General features: G+C 39.2%; 2 protein-coding genes across 5 annotated transcripts in view; both read left to right on the top strand.

The window, feature by feature from the left end:
• Positions 1-8,172, top strand: part of LOC124797943 (sorting nexin-24-like) — an 83,210-nt gene extending 75,038 nt beyond the window's left edge. For all 4 annotated transcript variants that reach the window (XM_047261081.1, XM_047261083.1, XM_047261082.1 and 1 more), the window contains exon 5: positions 8,022-8,172. In XM_047261081.1, coding sequence (XP_047117037.1) covers positions 8,022-8,172 — 151 coding nt within the window. The remainder of the gene's footprint in view (positions 1-8,021) is intronic.
• Positions 8,173-8,189: 17 nt separating this feature from the next.
• LOC124797942 (putative glycerol-3-phosphate transporter 5) overlaps positions 8,190-18,703 on the top strand; it is a 60,463-nt gene continuing 49,949 nt past the window's right edge. The window contains exon 1 of the mRNA XM_047261078.1: positions 8,190-8,315. Coding sequence (XP_047117034.1) covers positions 8,217-8,315 — 99 coding nt within the window. The 5' untranslated portion in view covers positions 8,190-8,216. The remainder of the gene's footprint in view (positions 8,316-18,703) is intronic.

Below are 18,703 nucleotides of genomic sequence, written 5' to 3'. Positions count from 1 at the left end.
GGCTGTAGTGTAATTGTTTGACCACCACAAATATCCAAAATGCCTTGTCTCTAAAAGAACGCCAAGATCATCCGAACAAAATCACCCGGGGGGAAAGACTGCGTAGTTCTCAGATTTACTCAATTTAGTATTACAAACACCAGTTCAACATCATAAAGGTTCATTGGCAGATGCACAGTCATTTACAGTTACTAAATCAGTTTTAAAAAGTATTAACTATTAATTTATGCTACACATATTCATAAAGCATTCAGATATTTAAAAACAATGATACGAGGGTAATCCCAACAGTAAGGTCTCCTATTTTTTTATAAGTGCGTAGACCTGTTTATTTCTACAATGCTTTATATTAATTTACAGCTTGAGCATTTAGCTATTTTTCAACATAATCACCATTTCTGTCGATGCATTTTTGTACACGCTGTGGCAGTTTTTGTATGCCTATGTCATACCAGCTCGTCACCATGCTGTTCAGAAAGTTATGAACCTCTTCTTTCACCTCGTTGTCGGAGCTGAATCGCTTTCCGGCCAAATGTTCTTTTAACCTAGGGAACAAGTTATAGTCAGTGGGCACCAAGTCAGGACTATAGGGAGGGTGGGTGGGTGATTATGTTCCACTGAAACTGTCGCAGGAGAGAACGGTTTGCCGAGCGGTGTGTGGGCCAGCGTTGTCATGGAGAATGTGCACACCCTTGCTCAACATTCCTCTTCTCTGGTTCTGAATTGCCCGTTTGAGTTTTTTCAGAGTTTTACAGTACCTGTCAGTGTTAATTGTGGTCCCGGCAATTCAGCTCCAATGACGAGGTGAAAGAAGAGGTTTAAAACTTTCTAAACAGTTGGCGGCGAGCTGGTATGACATGGAGATACAAAAACTGCAACAGCATCTACAAAAATGCATTGACAGAAATGGTGATTATGTTGAAAAATAGCTAAATGTTCAAGCTGTAAACTGATGTAAACCATTGTAGAAATAAACAGGTCTATGTACTTATAAAAAAATAGGAGACCTTTTTTTTGGGATTACCCCCATAGTAATACAGTTTCACTGGCTGCATTTACCAACCAGTATTGATTGTCATATTATTAATATTTAAAAACACAGTATATTCAAGGTAATTTGATGTTACATAACATCAATAGTTAAATCTTTTGTCCAGTATTCTTTGTTTGTTGAGGTCTCCTCAGTGTTTCGCTCCTCCTCGAACCTTGCAACAAGTCATCAATTGCGACTGACTTTTTGACGGTTGGAGGAATAGGCAGATAAGAGAGAGACTTTATTTCTTCCACCAAGAAGTCTGTGCACATTATCTTCAGCAGTTCACATTCTGTATTGAACTGTCCTGAATTTCAGATGGGGGACACAGTTCTTACTTTTAAAGATACCACAAGGTTTCTGGGCCTCAAATTTGACTCTCAACTTTCACGGTTGCCACAGCTTAAGGATCTTAAAAGATGGCCCTTAAAAGCCCTCAGCATTTTAAAATGTCTTAGCCATAATTCATGGAGAACAGACCGAACTTGTCTGCTCCAGTTTTACAAGACCTTTGTGCGATCTTGGCTTGATTGTGGGTGCACAGTGTACGGGTCTGCATGACCTTATTTAAAAATGTTGGACATGGTGCACCATGAAAAAAATTGACTGGCCACTGGGGCTTTTTGGACCAGTTTCATACTGAGTCTTTGTGCTGAGGCTAGCGAGCTGCCTCTTCACATCAGGCAATGACTCCTCGTCGTGCAGCTGGCATATAAAACACTGTCCATGCCATACACACCTACACAACATTTAATTGCTCAGTCACAAAATGGAAAGGGTTTTCCATAATTGACAGTGAGCAATTAGGCCCTACAGGGTTCAGGCAAAGAGTTGCCTTTTAGAAATGGGTGTGACCTGTTGGAATGTTTTATGCCAAGATTGGAGCAGAGGCTCAGTATTATTTTGAACTTGATGAATTATAAGGCAGATTACACTCCAGTTTTTGTGTTTCAATTTCTCTCTCTCTCTCTCTCTCTCTCTCTCTCTCTCTCTCTCTCTCTCTCTAAAAATGTTTTAGATAGACATCACAGTTTTAAAGTTGTGTACACTGATGACTCCAAACACAGGACTCCCTAGACTGCTCAGTAACACTCCCTGACTGTGTCTTCAGGGTTCATCTTCCCCTTTAACATGCTGTACTTCCTACAGAGCTCCATGCAGTCCTAAAGGCACTGTAGTAAGTGAATGGTCTCATAGCAAACAATTTCTCATCTACCCCAATTCCTTTAGTGCCCTGCAATCTTTGCAGCACATATGCCCTGCAGAGAAAATGGCCTAGCTCGTACATGACTGGCTGTATATTCCTCAACAGTGACAGAAGCAGCTGTCATTCTGCTGGGTACTAGGACATGTGGGAATTTCAGGTCATAAGCAGGCCTCCCAAGGAGGCCTGCAGGAAACATGATGTGCTATTCCCCTGCAGGCTGTCATTTTGCTAGTGAGTCAGAAATCCATACATTTGTGGGGGAAAGGGGGGGAGGGCAGCTGGCAGTGACTGACAATAAGCTATGGTTGGTGAAACCAATTGTCTTGCTGTGGCATTCCACATGCCAGTCACTTGGGCAGGATGAAGGGTCTCTGATCCTTCTCCGAATTGGGCCCTGCTCTTTTACATATGGCTTCCTACTCTTACTCAGGTAAGAGGAAACCACCCCCACTCCCAACCTTCCCTGTGTGCGGTATCTGTGGCATGCAAATCACTGTCTTGTAACAGTTTCATAATGGCACTAAAGACCTAGCTTTATGCACCCAGACCACTATACAGGTTGAGATATATGATGCAACACCCCTTTTATTTTGTGAATGATTTTAGATATCGAAATGAGGTTTTTGGCAAATGATATTACACTAAGGGGGCATGTACTTGGTATATGATAGTCTTCACTATTGTCTCAATCAAGATACTGAAGCAAGTATGACTTTTAAAAAATAGAATGATATAAATTTTTAATGGCATCTGAAAGCACTCGAAATGATGACTACAGTGATGTAATGCTTGTTAATGTTGAGGTTGTTACTCTCTGCAAAAGAATCTGAGGAATACTGTAAAATTCAAAGCCAAGTCTACCAGAATTGGCTAGTCTGCTGTATAGACTCTCATACCAGGCTAGATCATTGTATCAAGCCTTTTAACTCTTTACTTGTCTGCACTTCAGAATTAGCAGGAACTGTCTCATCTGTCAGCAGGTCATTTCCGCTTCCACATTCCTTTGCTGCAGACGTGTACACCTATGAGGAGAAGTTAGACGTGCTACTTTTATATGGCAAATGGTGGCAGAGACATATTGTCAAAGAGTGTGGGATCAGCCAGAGGAGTGTCATTTACATCAGTCATTGACATAAATTCCACCCATATCGTCTGTCGCTACTTTAGTCACTCAGAGGACGTGATTTTGAAAGTGTTATAGAATTTTATTGGTTTGCCATGTACCACTTTGGAGGTAACACTACATTTTTCCAATATGTGCTCTTTACCACAAAGCAACATCCATGAACTGTGGTTACACAAATTTACGTAACATGCAGTCCTGGGCAGCAGAAAATCCACACTGCTTAGTCAGGCACAAAAACAATTACCATGAAGCCTAAACATTTGATGTGGCATTTTAATATATTCCATGTGACATTATAATAAATTCTATTGTGGGACCTTACTGTGTCCATGGGATGTTAAATGAAAATAGCTATGCACACTTTCTTGTGTACTTTCTGTCTGTTCTTCTAAAAGAGGTACCCTGGATAAGCAACAGTGTATTTGATTCACACCAGATGGCTGCCCAGCTCACTCGTCTCATCTTGCACTGCAAATACTGAGTAAAAAGTTCACTGGCCATTGGATAGTATGGCGTGTTGCAGTACAATGGCTAGCCAGGTATCTTGATTTGACTTCCCTTGATTTCTTTCTGTAGGAATCTCTGAAAGATACATTCATGAAGCCCCAACTAAGCATGCAATGAAGTATCATCTAATGTACTTTCATCTGTTCATCTGCCTCATGAATGGTATTTGAAAGTGTGCCTTGCAGTCAGTGGCAAACAATTTGAGTACATATTTAAGTAAGTTGTAATAGTATATTTTGTCACAAAAAGTATTTATTTTGTGTGTGACATGTTGCCAGTAATCCCAAATAAATTGTTTAGTTTATTTAAATTGTATTCCATCTAATCACAGTTTTGACAAATATTTATGGACACATTTGTCTGACAGCATGTAGTTCACTTTAAGAAGCATTCAGGCATGTCCAGACAAAGAATTTTTTTAAATCAAAGAAAGCAGTACAGCTGTTTATCATTATGAAGTATGAATTCCAACATTTCTACTTTGGCTTTGACAAGTAAGCGCAACTGGGAGGATTTGAATAGAAAAGTGCCTGACAAAACTATAGTTGTTTCCACAAAAACATGAAAACTTTACACACATTTGATTAGTGCACCAGAAGACATATTTAAATATGTCTGCTTGTGTCTGTGTGTGTGTGTGTGTGTGTGTGTGTGTGTGTGTGTGTGTGTGTGTGTGTGCGCGCGCGCGCGCGTATACCCGTCCTTTTTCCCCCTAAGGTAAGTCTTTCCGCTCCCGGGATTGGAATGACTCCTTACCCTCTCCCTTAAAACCCACATCCTTTCATCTTTCCCTCTCCTTCCCTCTTTCCTGATGAGGCAACAGTTTGTTGCGAAAGCTTGAATTTTGTGTGTATGTTTGTGTGTCTGTCGACCTGCCAGCACTTTCATTTGGTAAGTCACATCATCTTTGTTTTTTATATATATATAAAAACAAAGATGAGGTGACTTACCGAACAAAAGCGCTGGCAGGTCGATGGACACACAAACAAACACAAACATACACACAAAATTCAAGCTTTCACAACAAACTGTCGCCTCATCAGGAAAGAGGGAAGGAGAGGGGAAGACGAAAGGAAGTGGGTTTTAAGGGAGAGGGTAAGGAGTCATTCCAATCCCGGGAGCGGAAAGACTTACCTTAGGATGAGGCAACAGTTTGTGTGTATGTTTGTGTTTGTTTGTGTGTCTATCGACCTGCCAGCGCTTTTGTTCGGTAACTCACCATTATATATATATATATATATATATATATATATATATATATATATATATATATATATATATATATATATATATATATATATAATAGAGGGAAACATTCCACGTGGGAAAAATATATCTAAAAAGAAAGATGATGAAACTTACCAAACAAAAGCGCTGGCAGGTCGATAGACACACTAACAAACACAAACATACACACAAAATTCTAGCTTTCGCAACCAATGGTTGCCTCGTCAGGAAAGAGGGAAGGAGAAGGAAAGACAAAAGGATATGGGTTTTAAGGGAGAGGGTAAGGAGTCATTCCAATCCCGGGAGCGGAAAGACTTACCTTAGGGGGAAAAAAGGACAGGTATACACTCGCACACACACACATATCCATCCACACATACACAGACACCCCTAAGGTAAGTCTTTCCGCTCCCGGGATTGGAATGACTCCTTACCCTCTCCCTTAAAACCCATATCCTGTTGTCTTTCCTTCTCCTTCCCTCTTTCCTGACGAGGCAACCATTGGTTGCGAAAGCTAGAATTTTGTGTGTATGTTTGTGTTTGTTAGTGTGTCTATCGACCTGCCAGCGCTTTTGTTTGGTAAGTTTTTGCTTCAATATCTCAACCTACATAAGTGTGAATACACTGTATCACATACCCCAAAAACCTCATTTTGATATGTGGAACTGTTCCAAAAATAAGTAGATAAATAAATAAAGTAAAAACGAAGGGCATTACGTCTTGTGTGACTCGCCCTGTACCACCACCACCACCACCACCACCACCACCACCACCATCATTATTGTGTGTTCGTTTTAAGTCTCAGAACAAAAGCTTTATGTTTCTGACTGTGCTTTGACATCTCCTTGTAATTAAGCATTTAAAACATTTCAGTAAACAGCATTCAATGTTTTCTGCGTATGGTCCTGCCCAGCATAACCAGGGGATGAGAATGAAGTGGTGCAAATGGAAAGACAGTTGTAGCAGGACTCGTCTAGAGCAGTACATTTGCAGTTTCAGCTTGACAAATAGCCGTCAAAGCCTTATCATGTGTCAAACAGTTTCCATGCAATTTGAGTTGTTTCACAAGATTTATGTTCTGCATTAAATATACCATGCACCTGTCCAAAAAGCAGAGGAGAGGAGCTTTACCATTCAGTGTGGACTTGGAATTGCCTTATTTTTACATATCATTTGAATGCTATGCACAGTGCATACTATTACATCATATTATTGTGTGCTGGAAAAAAGATACATTGGATCACCATTGCTACTTGAAAACAAAAGCTACATTCTCTTGGCTTTTGGAGAGATTTTATCTCTCTTATAAATAAATAGAACAGAGGGGAAGTATATCCATGATTTTCAGTGGGTTGGTAACTTTGCTTTTAAAGTAGACAACACCAATTATTTCCATACTTTAAACCTCTTTACGCAACAGGAGAAATATGTGACAGGTGTGCCAAACAGAATGGATGCTTTTAAACAAAAATTAAACCTATGGGGAAATAAATTTCAATTTCAAGGCAAAGGCCATTTCCTGGGAGTAAGTTATGGAGCAGACATTATGGAGCAGACATGGATGACTACAATTCAGCAATTGAAACATTCCAGGAAGAGTTTTCTAGAGGTTCCGAAACATATTAATGAGCAGTTTCAAGATTGCTTACATGGTACTTGCGTTGGGCTGCTGATGTATCAATGTACCTCTATCTTAAGTTAATAGACCTATAGTGTAACACCCAATTCAAGAATCTGTTTCTTCAATCCTAGAATTTACAAGAGTTTTATAATACAAGTTCTCTCAAGCAGTATCATCAATTACACACAAATATGTTAGTCACGTCAATGTTTATTGTAGGTTATCTATGTGAATTTGTGTCCTCTGTCATGATTTTATCAAGTACAGCCAGCTTTTGGATCAACATACCTTGTTCTGCATATTGGCACATTCTGAAGCATTGTTCTGTATACATTACACATTGTCAAATCCAAATGTTTGAATGTTATATCTTGATAATAAGTGTGTGTGTGTGTGTGTGTGTGTGTGTGTGTGTGTGTGTGTGTGTGTGTGCGCGAGAGAGAGAGAGAGAGAGAGAGAGAGAGAGAGAGAGAGAGAATGAACTGTTTTGTCTAGCAAATAAAATGTAGATGTCATCTAATTTCATAATTTTATGTAACATGCTTAATTAGAAATTTAGAGCATTGATGTAATGATCTAAAGTTGAAAACAAGTGTTACCGATTATTTCCTGGTTTGAAGACTGAGTTGCAATATTAAAGTTCTAGTAGTCTCATTGTACTAGACATACACCATTTGCCATTTCCCACTTCCCACTTGACAAGACCTTCATCATATCGTTGTTCCATTTGCACAGCTTTGAATAGCTGGTGGAGGGAAGTCAAAGTACTGGTAAAATGTGGCTGTGCTCCTGGGGCACAAGGATGCATGAAGCATCCAAATCTTGCCCAGGCCTAGTCTAATACATAGTTTAATGTTCTTATATGTGCATAACCTTATGTCATCTATGTTGACTGTGTGTTGGAAACTGCGAGTGTTCACACAAACATGGCACAAGATGTGTCACAAGCATCGAGTTACATGCACACGTATCATTGTTGGCTTAACACATCCTTTGGAATGTGACTGTAATTGTCACAGTCAAATGTGTGAAGATAGAGAATCAATCTTTCTAAAGTGGTTTGTTTTTGATAAACCATTGTGGTAAAAATGAATTTTATTTATGTAATAACTAAGTCATGAATGGATAAGCTTATCATTCTTTTGATTTTTGCCTATTTTTATCAGTCTATTCCTCAAAAGGGAGGCTTTTTGAAGGTCAGCTGTTTGTAGATCTGTTTTCTTTTTGTAACTGTCCTCTGTGATCTCAGCAATTGCAGAGGTTATATCTAACATAGTGAAAATTAATATTTTTTCCCCAGGTCTTCAGAGAACATTGAAGATAAGAGCATTGATCACCAACCAGTCTTCTATTTCAAGGCAGACCCTTTCTTGGAGCATATTGGAGATGATGCATCATCTGATATTATAATTCAAGGTGTTTTCCAAGCACTATATGGGAAAAACGAGTAGGTGGAATAACTATTTGAGATAATTGTCAAGCCACCTGCAGAAAAATGTCACTTATTAGACGCATGCAGTGGTTGGTATTTGGAGGTGTATGGCTCGTGTATGCTTCAACATATTTGTTGCGCAAACCTTTGGGTGTGATAAAGGTAAGAAACACATTTTTTTGTCTTTAACAATTTTGTGTTAGCATTGGTAACACAGGCATCTTTCCTGTAGTATGGATGTTCATGCCATTATCATAATCATATCCACAAAAGTATTTTTGTCAATTTACTGTAAGGAAGACACTTTAAATTCTTCTGCAGCAAGTGACCTTTATCTGTAAGAATTGCACCATGGTGACATTTTAGTTTGTGACATTTCACACAAAAATATTTATCGTAACTTCTGTGTAATACTTAGCTGACATCATATTACATTCAGCTTGTCTGGAACAGTACCTCATCTACAAAGCTAATACGGAAAGAAAATATAACTATATGGTATATCAGTCTGTCTGTATCCAGCCCGTCAGCTCCACAGTCCCTTATACTGCAGTATGGATTTAGTCATTTTGGCATGTTCCCTAGACTTCAGAGAGCCCTGCACCAATTTTCAGTATCCACTTTCTAAAAATTTGGGCACTTACAAATTTCCTCAGGTATTATACCAGTGTATCCATAGCTTTTAGATTTTTTCCTTGTAATTTTCTTTTAGTTGTGCCATTATTGTATCAGGTCTTGAGCATTTTGTAACACAAGCAAATTGAGGGCTTAGTGCTACATAGAGAACAGGCCACAGCGAGGAAATAGTGTCATGAAGCAAGTTGTATGAGTGACGAAAACCTGCAAGCTGGTTTCTTGCATTCATATCAGATGGGTTGGGCTGAAAACACTATCAAAGCATGAGTGGTAGCATGGCCATTTTGAATGGGACCTGAACAGAATCATCAAGTAACTGTTTGTGAAGAGTTAGAGGATTAATGAATAGTGAGTATTACACCAGGTGCAGATTTTCTTTGTCTCATTTAGTTGCTGAAGACATGCTTACTTCATCTTGCTCACATCATATCTTGTATGGAGAAAATCATTTACCTAAATGCACAAACTGCAGCAGTACTCATCTTAGTATACACTACATTTATTTCTGTTTATACAAACAGAATTGTGGCTTTGTTATCCTTAATTTGTTGTACCGTATTTTACACTAAAAGACACTATAAACTACAAGGCGCACCTTAGTTTTTAGCACTTTTTAAAATAACATTTTTACCAATTTTATTATTAGATTGCAAAGCCGGGCTAAAAAAAATCTTAGTTTATAAAACTGAACTGATCTTTGAAATCCCTGAAAATTGTCATCGTTGTCCTCTTCGTATATGAGATGGTCTTCACTGTCGTCAAGAGTGTTATTTATGCCACACTTCTTGAAAGATTTAACAATAATGTCTTCTCTCACTCTAGATCATAACTTTTTTATCCACTGACACACTTGTTTGATTGTAGGTCATTTTAAAGCTCCCTCTGGAGTGAATTCATATTGGGTTTCATCCATTATCCATTTGTTCCATTCCTCTCTCATACATATTTTAAATGGTTTATTTATTGAGACACTAGGAGGTTGCAATTTGAAGTTCCACACGGGTTTGCGTTTGATATTGAATAATAAAGTGATGGAAAGATAATATTTTCTCTTCATATTCTTTTGGCATTTTCTGAGAGATTTTGGTTTTGTCTCACATGCTGAGTCCATGATGCTTTACAAACCTGTTGCACTGACCAACCTCACCCTGAAAGTCTGTTAAGTTCCACTGTAGTGCTAGCTCGCAAGTGTGTATTTGAATCATTTTTGTATTAATTCCAAGGTTCTCTATATGCACATTTAGTCTTCCTAATTTTTTTCCCATTCTTCTTTACTAGCCGGCCAATAGCAAATTTTTTTTTTTTTCTCCTCTGTTGGTGGAGAGTCAAAAAGGCGCTCAGCTGCACTGATTCCATGTTCTTTTGCATATGCTATTACTTTCAATTTATAGGTCGCATCTATTGAATACTCTTTTTTTTCCATTATGAAACTAGCTACTAACAAAAATATTGTACTGTGCTGATAATATAAATCACTTTCAGTTTAAGTTCACGGACACTATAGACTGCAACGACGCATCAAAGGTGAGGCAGTGTTCTGGGTTTGTGATGGCAGAACAGGAGGGAGACAGTGTTAGCAAGCTCATGAATCCCCAAAACTCAAATTGATCACATTGGCACACTGCTGCGGCCAGTTGAATCCATTGTTGCCAGATAAATATGGGTTTCTCGCAGTATTGAATATATATCCATTTTTAAGTCTGGTGGGAATTTAAAATCAAACATCAGACATTTTTACATTAATTTCAAGTCTGAATTTTGGAGGCAATTTTTCGAAGGAAAAAAGTGTCTCTTATACTCCGTAAAATACGGTTATCACAAATACCTTCCTATGCGGCTACATCTGAATCTGAGCTCAAATTGAGTTCATAAGTTTTTTATGTAAATTCAGATGTCTTCCAGTCACATGTATCAGTCAAACTACTACTTTTGAATGAAGTAGCTAGCTGTTGTTTAATATTAGGGCCATTGAATAGCTCAAATAACAATAGCTAGTCAGTTTTCCCACATTTGTTACGAAGAAGGTAATCGCACTCTGAGTAATGAACAAAACAAGAAAATACACATATAGTTTGAAAAAAGAAAAAAAGGTCAATGTCTGATAATTCTCAGTAAAGATTGAGATGACTTTAATTTGTGAATAAGTGACTTACACAGAGCCTAGGAATTGTTTCCAGAAGGAATCTCTGTTTGCAGCAGAATGTGCATTATTTTGAAATATGCTGATTGCAACCAAGCCATTGCCTACAAAATTCAAGTTTCCATGTTACAGTCCTGTCTGGCACACAGGTTTAGTACAACAGGAAGTTTCAAAATAGCATACACTCTGCTGGAGAACGAAAGATCATTCTGGAAACAATCCCCTAAGCTATTGCTAAGCCATTTCTTTGCAATATCTTTTACTCCTGGAGTGCTAGTCTGCAAGTTTTGAAGGGGAGCTTTTGTGAAGTTTGGAAAGTAGAAGGAAAGTACTAGCAGAATTGCTCTGAGAGTACATGGATAGCTCAGGTGGTGAAAGCATTTCTCTTCAAAGACAAAGGTTCCTTTCTAGAGTGCTAGTGCAGGATGCAGGAAACAGTATTAACCTAAGAGAAAGTTTCAAATCAGCACACACTCCCCTGTAGACTGAAAGATTAATTATGAAAATCAGTAGAAATATCTGTATCACAGTTGTGACACCTGCTCTGTAAAACTCGGTCTAGAACCATGCGACCGCTACGGTCACAGGTTCGAATCCTGCCTCGGGCAAGGATGTGTGTGATGTCCTTAGGTTAGTTAGGTTTAAGTAGTTCTAAGTTATAGGGGACTGATGACCTCAGATGTTAAGTCCCATAGTGCTCAGAGCCATTTGAACTATTTTTTTAAAACTCATCTGTGCACTAGGCTGCACCTATCCCCACTCCGATAGTCACTAAGATAAGTGGTGCAATGAATTAGTGAATGAACTTCCTGAAGCAAAGAATTCCACAGATTAATATTCACGACAAACATTTATCAACCTCTGAATAATTGGAGGTTGTTTTCGGATTCTCCTTGTATAATTAACAGATGCGTATACCTGTAAGAAGCAATGAAGAGTACCTTAATGAAATTCAGTGCACTCATTTGTGTCCCCTGTCCCCTACTTTTTGCTTCCTTTTCAGTAGTAAAGCTTTGAGGAAATTAACGTGGTAAACTTGTAAAATTTGCTTTCATATTTTTTGTATTAATTGCCATTCAGTTTTGATTGGACTCTAACAATATTATGAAAAGGGTAGTTGTGACTCACCATGTAGCAGTGATGCTGAGGTGCAGATAGACACAACAAAAAGACTATAGGAAAGTGAGCACTTGGCAACAAGGCCTTAGTCAAAAACAGCGTGTGCGCGCGTGCGCACACACACACACACACACACACACACACACACAAATCACGCAAATGCAGCTCATACACACATGACTGCAGTCTCTGGCAGCTGAAGCCAGACTGCGAGCAGCAGCGCATGATGGGAGAAACACATTCGCTTTAGTTCGACGTTTCAAACACTCTGTTAATGTTCCCGCTAGAAAACACATCCTTCGTGCTATGAAATTTTTTCAACATCATGAATCAACTAACATTTTATCATTTCTCTGCAACTTTACCACATCTAATTAGAAACTTTAGAACTAATATTACCCTGCACAGAAATCATCCATTTAGCTCTCCTTTTCTCAGCAGCTAAACAGCTCTGTAAATTCATCAATACCCTATTTGCATAATAAAATATTTATCCATAAAATTATTTTCTTAAACATATTATGAAGTTGTCCCGAAAATTTCACATAGAAATCTATACTAAACCCTTTCAAAATAACATACATCACAGAATTAACCCATGGAATATACCCCAAAACTTTACATTTACATTGCACCTAAACACATCTACTACTCCCACAAGCAGTTAAATTTTAATGTATGCGCCAAATTTTGTGCGAACAATAATTACGAATAAATTACACATATCACACGAAAGACCCATCCAAAATGCTATGGGTAACATATTTAAAGAACACCTTGAAATTTCTCCTACAGATATTACATACAATACAGTTTACATCACTCTTACATGAATAAAGAAATTAATTTTGTCCTGCTGAACACCGTGCACCGAGATCTGTGCGGCCAACATCGACACTCTCCTTGCACTAAATTGTGCTTCTGTACTTTATTACATACATATTAAATCCACCAAATTCACTCTTTATGCAAGCTGTATAAACCCCAAAATTTTTACATGCTACACACAAAATTACTTTTGTATACACACACTTATATCAATACAAGCCATGTTTTTTGTTCAACAGGTCAGTTTGGCAACCATTGCCTCTGACAACATTTGTCTTGTCAGTGTATGTATGTTCTGAATCTCACTTTTTTACGTTTTTTGACTTGCTCAAATTCGAGGACTCTTTCCCAACGAACCAACAACATTTGTGACTACCTCTGCAACACCATTTTTAATTTTGAGAGTCACACACTTCCTTTCTTCTTCAAAATTGATCACTTCACTTACAGACTGCACATTTTTAATTTCACGCCTCTCTAAACACTGCTCCCTCAAAAGATCATTTTCAGTGACCCTTCCTTTTTCTTCCATTATTATAGTACGCATTATAATTTCAGAGCAACTATCAGCACCATTATCCATTCCTGGATTTTTCTGATCTATCTCCAGCTCATCTATAGGATTTAAATCACCCTCAAAACCTGTCATTTTATCATCCTCATAAGCATAAAATATACTGTTCCCTTTCTCTGAAGTAATGATATCAGTAGCTGCAACATTCTCGCAATTAACCACACAACATAAAACTTCATCTCTTTTAAACAAATCCTCACCCATTTCCATCGAATCGCTGCAAACTTCATCACAGTCAACTCCCTTAACATCCAATGACAACTCATAAGCTTCTTTACTTTAATAAAAAATCCATTACATCCGCCAATATAGTATGCAAGCCACCATGAATAGCTCTCTCAACCTCTGCCTGTACATCATATAAACTGCCACTATTGCATAGCTCCACATTAGAATTCACAGTACACATGAACTGTGCCAAACTTGGATCTGTGTCTCCTCCTCACTTTTTCCCCGTCAGACGCTCCTGTCACCTCATGCTTTAACACACTATCTGACACACTTACATGTTCATATTTCAACATCCACTTAAAATTCATGTTTTCATCGAGAGCCACAGGTTCACTTCCATCAATAGAAATTAATGTATAAACTCCTCCTTTCGAGGTACCTAATGCAGTAGCTTGAACCTTCGCAACTTCAGCACCTAAAATGTCACCTTCACCTCCCGTTAACAATAAATCACCCACATTTGCCGATCCATAATTAAATTCATCACTAGATGATGAGACTATTGCTACACCACCCTCACCAATACTTTCGCATACCACCGTTGATACACCACAAAATTGATCTCCAGCTGATGAGACTTCAGCTTCGCCCCTTTCGCACATAGCTTCATCTACTTCCTCCAATACAATATTATCTATATTACTTTCACCTACATTACTATGATTGTTGCTACCGACTAGTGACTCATTGGAATTTGTCATACTTTCCACCTCCACCAAATTCATCTACATCTACGTGATACGTCAACATCTACATGATTACTCTGCTATTCACAATTAAGTGCCTGGCAGAGGGTTCAGTGAACCACCTTCAAGCTGTCTCTCTACCATTCCACTCTCGAATGGCGCATGGGAAAAAAGAGCACTTAAATTTTTCGGTGTGAGCCATGATTTCTCTTATTTTATCATGATGATCATTTCTCCCTATGTAGGTGAGGGCCAACAGAATGTTTTCGCAATCGGCAGAGAAAACAAGTGATTGAAATTTCATGAGAAGATCCCATCGCAACGAAAAACGCCTTTATTTTAATGATTGCCTCTCCAATTCACGTAACATGTCTGTGGCACTCTCTCTCCTACTTCACGATAATACAAAGCGAGTGCCCTCCTTTGAACTTTTTCAATATCATCCGTCAGTCCCACCTGATATGCATCCCACACCGCACAGCAATATCCAGAATAGAGCAGACAAGTGTAGTGTAAGCATTCTCTTTAGTAGATCTGTTGCACCTTTTAAGTGTTCTGCCAGTGAATCCTAGTCTTTGGTTTGCTCTACCCACAACATTATCTATGTGATCGTTTCAACTTAGGTTATTTGTAATAGTAATCCCTAAGTATTTAGTTGAATTTACAGCCTTCAGATTTGCATGACTTATCGTGTAATCGAAATTTAGTGGATTTCTTTTAGCACTCATGTGAATAACTTCACACTTTTCTTTATTCAAGTTCTATTGCCACTTTTTGCACCATACAGATATCTTATGTAAATCATTTTGCAATTCATTTTGGTCATCTGATGACTTAACAAGTCAATAAATGACAGCATCATTTGCAAGTAATCTAAGAGGGCTACTCAGATCGTCTACTATGTCGTTAATATAGATCAGGAACAATAGAGGGCCTATAACACTTATTGGGAAACGCTGGATATTACTTCTGTTTTACTCGATGACTTTCCGTCTATTTACTACGAACTGTGACCTTTCTGACAGGAAATCATGAATCCAGTCACACAACTGAAGTGATATTCTGTAGGCACACAATTTGGAACGCTTGTGAGGAACAGTGTCGAAAACCTTCTGAAAATTTAAAAATATGGAGTCAATTTGGCATCCCCTGTCGATAGCACTCATTACTTCATGAATGTAAAGAGCTAGTTGTGTTCCGCAAGAACGATATTTTCTGAATCCGTTCTGACTATGTGTCAATAAATCGTTTCCTTCGAGGTACTTAATAATGTTAGAGTACAGTATATGTTTCAAAACACTACTGCAAATCGACGTTAGTGATATGGACCTGTAATTCAGCGGATTACTCCTGTTTCCCTTTTTGGGTATTGGTGTGACTAGAGCAACTTTTCAGTTTTTAGGTACAGAACTTTCTGTGAGCAAGTGGTTGTATATAATTGCTAAATATGGAGCTATTGCATCTGCATACTCTGAAAGGAACCTGACTGGTATACCATCTGGACTGGAAGCCTTGCCTCTATTTAGTGATTTAAGCTGCTTTGCTACACTGAGGATATCTACTTCTATGTTTCTCATCTTCACAGTTGTTCTTGATAGGAATTTGGGAATATTTACTTTTCATCTTTGGTGAAGGACTTTCAGAAAACCATGTTTAATAACTCTGCTTTGGTGGCACTGTCATCAGTGACTTCACCATTGTTATCGGGCAGTGAAGGTATTGATTGCATCTTGCCACTGGTGTGCTTTATATATGCCCCGAATCTCTTTGGGTTTTCTACCAGATTCAGAGTCAGAGTTTTGTTGTGGAAATTATTAAAAGCATCTCGCATTGAAGCACATGCTATATTTCGAACTTCTGCAAAACTTTGCCAATCTTTGGGATTTTGCGTTGTTTTAAATTTGGCGTGCTTTTTTCATTGCTTCTGCAACAGTGATCTGGCCCATTTTGTGTACCATGGGGGATCAGTACCATCACTTATTAATTTATGTTTATATATCTAACTGCCGTCGATACTATCTGTTTGAAATCATTCCACATCTTTACTACGCTTACGTGATCAGATCAGGAGGAGTGGAGACTGTCTCTTTAAAATGTGTTAAGAGCATTTTTATCAGCTTTTTTTTTTTTTTTTTAAATAGATGTACTTTGCATTTCACTTTGATGGTTGCGGGTGTTACGGTATTCAGCCTAGTAAATAGATGCAGCCTAGTAAATAGATGTACTTCGCATTTCACTTTGATGGTTGCAGGTGTTACGGTATTCAGCCTAGCAGCAACTGACTTGTGGTCGCTAATCCATGTATTAGTCATGATACTCCCTATTTGTCCAGGATTATTTGTTGCTAAGAGGTCAAGTATGCTTTTGCAACCATTTATGCTTAGAGTAGGCTCATGAATTAATTGTTCAAAATAATTTTCTGAGATAGCATTCAGTACAATTTTGGATGATGATTTATGCCTGCCGCCGGTTTTAAACATGTAATTTTTCCAAAATATCGAGGGTAGATTGAAGTCGCCACTGACTATAACTGTATGAGTGGGGTACCTATTTGAAATGAGACTAAAGTTTTCTTTGAACTGTTCAGCAAGTATACCTTCTGAGTCGGGGCTCGGTAAAACGATCCAATTAATAGTGTAGTCAGATTGTCGAGTGTAACCTCTACCCGTACTATTTCTCAGGAACTATCTACTTCAATTTCACTACAAGGCAAACTGCTTCTGACAGCAATAAATACTCCACCACCAACTGTATTTAATCTATCCTTTCTGAACACTGATCGTCTGAAAAAATTTCAGTTGAACTTATTTCCAGCTTTAGCCAGCTCTCTGTACCTACAATTATTTGAGCTTCAGTGCTTTCTATTAGGGCTTGGAGCTGTGGTTCTTTCCCAACACAACTATGACAGTTTACAACTACAATATCAATTGTTTCTACAACTACCTTACTGTGTTTTACCTGCCCCCTTTTCAACGGACGCTCTTTCTGTGGCTTCCAGAGACTCTCTAACCTAAAAAACTGCCCAGTCCCTTCCACACAGCACCCACTACCCATGTAGCTACTTCCTGTGTGTAGTGGACTCCTGACCTATTAAGCAGAACCCGGAAACCCACCACCCGATGACGCAAATCAAGGAATCTGAATCCTGCACAGTCACAGAACCACCTGAGCCTCTGATTCAGACCCACCACTCGGCTCTGCACCAAAGGACCACAGTCGGTTATGTCGCCGATGCTGCAGATTGTGAGCTCCGCCTTAATCTCACAAGCAAGACTGGCAGTCTTTACAATTTCTGCTAGCCGCCTGAAGCCAGAATGAATCTCCTCCGATCCAAAGAGAGACACGTCATTGGTACCGACATGGGCTACCATCTGATGTTGGCTGCACCCTGTACACCTCATGGCATCCGGAAGCACCATTTCCACATCCGGAATGATTCCACCCCCCCCCCCCCCCACCCCCCGGTGTGCACACGGAGTGCACACTGGCTTTCTTCCCCTCCTTGGCAGCCATATTCCTAAGGAGCTCCCAACTACCAGTAAACCCACCCCTCTATGAATGCCCAGACCTTGCAGGAAGAGAAGCTTCCTCTGGAACAGGCTGGACGATTATATCTTCGTCAAACGAACCGGGCAGGCCCTATGATCAGCCCCACGGAAAGTCTTTCACTGCCTGCCAGACTTTGAAATGATCTCCCACTCGACCACAGGTGAGGGGTCAACCTCAGTGTAGGCAGTACCCGGGGCGGCCACAGCAGTGGATCGATCGGGGGACACGTGTCGTGCTCGACTTCCCTCGCATCCCTGCGTCCGAACCCCCACGGTGATGCCCCTTGGCAGCAGTCTCAAGCTGTGTGATGGAAGCCAGCACTGCCTGCATCTGTGAGCAAAGGATCACCAACTCAGCTCGCATCTGTACACGGCAATCACAGTGCCTATCCATTTCTGAACTCGCTCCTGTTTGAAATTCGTACGTAAAGATATGTAGTAAACGAATGGTGTACCCGCCTTACTAGCAGCAGGAACACACAGTGCTCTCTCACTGACGGACTAACCGACACCAGATTGACCTCAGCCTCTCTTCTGAGTATAGAATTTTTCACCAAATACACATTCCTTCCAACATTCACTTTCCTTTCACAAAATAAATTTTTCAGCCCCATATCCTCATTATCAAATTTCTCTACATATTTACAACCTTTCTTTTGCGCCCTCTGTTCAGTTGTGCTGCGTAAAATTATTTCCCATTTTATTCTTACTTGTTCTAACCTTCATTTCCAACATGTGTGACTTCCTTGCCGAATTTTCAGCACTGACAGAATTTTGAAATAACATAT

Source organism: Schistocerca piceifrons, chromosome 5 (assembly GCF_021461385.2).
Source record: "Schistocerca piceifrons isolate TAMUIC-IGC-003096 chromosome 5, iqSchPice1.1, whole genome shotgun sequence".
NCBI lineage: Eukaryota > Metazoa > Arthropoda > Insecta > Orthoptera > Acrididae > Schistocerca > Schistocerca piceifrons.
Note: the sequence above shows the minus strand (reverse complement) of the source record. Positions and strands in the feature narration are given on the sequence as shown.